Source organism: Ixodes scapularis, unplaced genomic scaffold (assembly GCF_016920785.2).
Source record: "Ixodes scapularis isolate PalLabHiFi unplaced genomic scaffold, ASM1692078v2 PGA_scaffold0__279_contigs__length_252992795, whole genome shotgun sequence".
Taxonomy (NCBI): Eukaryota; Metazoa; Arthropoda; class Arachnida; order Ixodida; family Ixodidae; genus Ixodes; species Ixodes scapularis.
Genome location: NW_024609835.1, coordinates 150,200,898 through 150,202,993, shown reverse-complemented (window position 1 = coordinate 150,202,993; position 2,096 = coordinate 150,200,898). Strand labels below are relative to the sequence as shown.

Here is a 2,096-nt window from a genome sequence, read left to right as displayed (position 1 = left end):
GCCTTCTGCACGACATTGGCTTCGAGCGAAAGAAGACTGGTCGAAACTCGCGCATGATCGAACGAGACGAGATCATCACGTGGCAAGAGAGGTACTTGCGGGACATTGCACGTCACAGGCAAGAGGGTCGGCAGATCTTCTACCTCGACGAAACGTGGGTGACGGCAGGGCATTCTGTCTCGACGGTATGGGTGGACTGCACCGTGACCTCGTCCCACGACACCTTCATGAGGGGTCTGACGACGGGCCTGAAGCAGCCGTCGGGGAAGGGCCAGCGCCTCATCGTCACGCACATCGGCAGCGAAGACGGCTTCGTCGCTGGGTGCCTGGACGTCTTCCGCGGAGTAAAGACCGGCGACTACCACGCGGAGATGAACGGCACACGATTTGAGACGTGGTTCGAAGCTGTTCTTCAGATGCTGCCGACAGGAAGTGTCATCGTAATGGACAATGCTTCCTACCATTCTCAACGGTTGGAAGCAGTGCCACCGACGGGTTCCCGGAAGGAGGTGATCCAGCAGTGGCTCACGTCAAAGGACGTCTCGTGGGATGCCAAGATGCATAAGAAGGAGCTCCCTGACATCGTGGCGTCGGTCAAGACACTGTATTTGAAGTATCGCGTCGATACTGCTGCAGAGAAGGCTGGTTGTACGGTAGTGAGACTTTCACCCTACCACTGTGAGTTCAACCCCATTGAACTCATCTGGGCACAGATCAGGAACGGCGTTGCAGCCAGGAACACAACGTTCAAGATCAGCGACGTTGAAAGGCTGCTCAAGGAAGAAGCCGAAAAGGTCACGGCTGACAAATGGCGCAATGCTGTGAGGCATGTCGTTGGAGTGGAGGAAGGCTACAGACGAGGCGGTGCTACAAGTGCCCATGTAGAGCCGATCGTCATCGAACTGGGTGAAGACGACACATCTGAGAGCGACCTGTCTGGTGTGGAGCCGCTCGAGGAAGTGTGAAGCCTACACCTTCAACTTCAACAACAACACTAATCGTCATCAAAGATCATGGGCTGCCCTTGCGCCCATCACTACATCTGCGCTGTACGTCTGTAAACATGTTTCAAGTGTGTTCAGTTCACACCGATCATCTTGAAACAGATCAAAATAATGGAATTCGGTTAACAACATGAAACTGAAAAGAGCTAACAGCAGTGGCATGCACAGTGACTCCACCTTGCAGAAAAGAGAAGCGAAGTACAAAACATTATCATGACTGCGAGGATCGATTCGTTAGTTCCGTCACATTTTGTTGTTCTTTTGCGAACCTTCTTCGACCTGCTATCATTATTTTTAAGCTGTTTCTCTGGCCGTGTCGTTCTCCAGTTGCTGCTGCTCCTGTACTGTTGTCTTATTATACACGTCCACTTATATTCGTATTATCTTCTCTTTTTTTTATGGGATTCAATATATAGGGGTTGACTTATTTTCGAGTAAATACGGTGCCTGACTTACTTCTGGAACTGTTTTTGCTATGAATGAACGGTATTCTTTGGTTATAAGGCGCTCTGGTTTTCCCAGTCGAGGGCATAGCAGCAGCGTTGTTTCTCTTTTTGGTAGTGTTGCAGTGTCTCGAGTTGGTTGACCCCAGGGGCCCATGATTTAGGGGTGCAAGTCAGGGTTTGAAATATCTCGCACACTGACCAACGTCTCCTGCACGGTGATAACCAAAATGGCACCAGGGAAAGGTTTGAGTCTCAAATATCACTGGCCTTATCAGGTCGCTATTCCGACGGAAGGTGCTATGGCAATCATGTTACCTTACGAGTGATCACGACGAAAACTGAAAACGGCAGGCTTGTCATATAAATGAATACCGCTGAAAAACCCATTTTCGTAATGTTTATTTGTTTGCTGTAGCACCACCAGTAGTGCAGACGACGTCTGGTGAAGCAACTCAGTGCTGGATGTTTTTACGCTCATCTCACGCAAGGTATATATACAGGGTGTCCCAGCGCGCTGTTCCGTCGTAGAATGGACCGCATAAATCGGTCGGTGAACGGAGCCTGATAAAACTTTCCACGAAGGTGTATTTGGATACACCTTCGTGGACATTTATCACACTAAAATTTCATGCCTAGGTTTCCTCAA

At 49.8% G+C, this 2,096-nt stretch overlaps 1 protein-coding gene across 1 annotated transcript; it reads left to right on the top strand.

The window, feature by feature from the left end:
• Positions 1-227: 227 nt before the first annotated feature.
• Positions 228-965, top strand: LOC120848879. The gene has a single exon (XM_040220937.1). The coding sequence runs from the start codon at positions 228-230 to the stop codon at positions 963-965; it is 738 nt and encodes a 245-aa protein (XP_040076871.1).
• Positions 966-2,096: the final 1,131 nt, after the last annotated feature.

Coding starts and splice junctions, on each gene's coding strand:
- LOC120848879 (XM_040220937.1), top strand. CDS start 228: ATGAGGGGTCTGACGACGGGCCTGAAGCAGCCGTCGGGGAAGGGCCAG.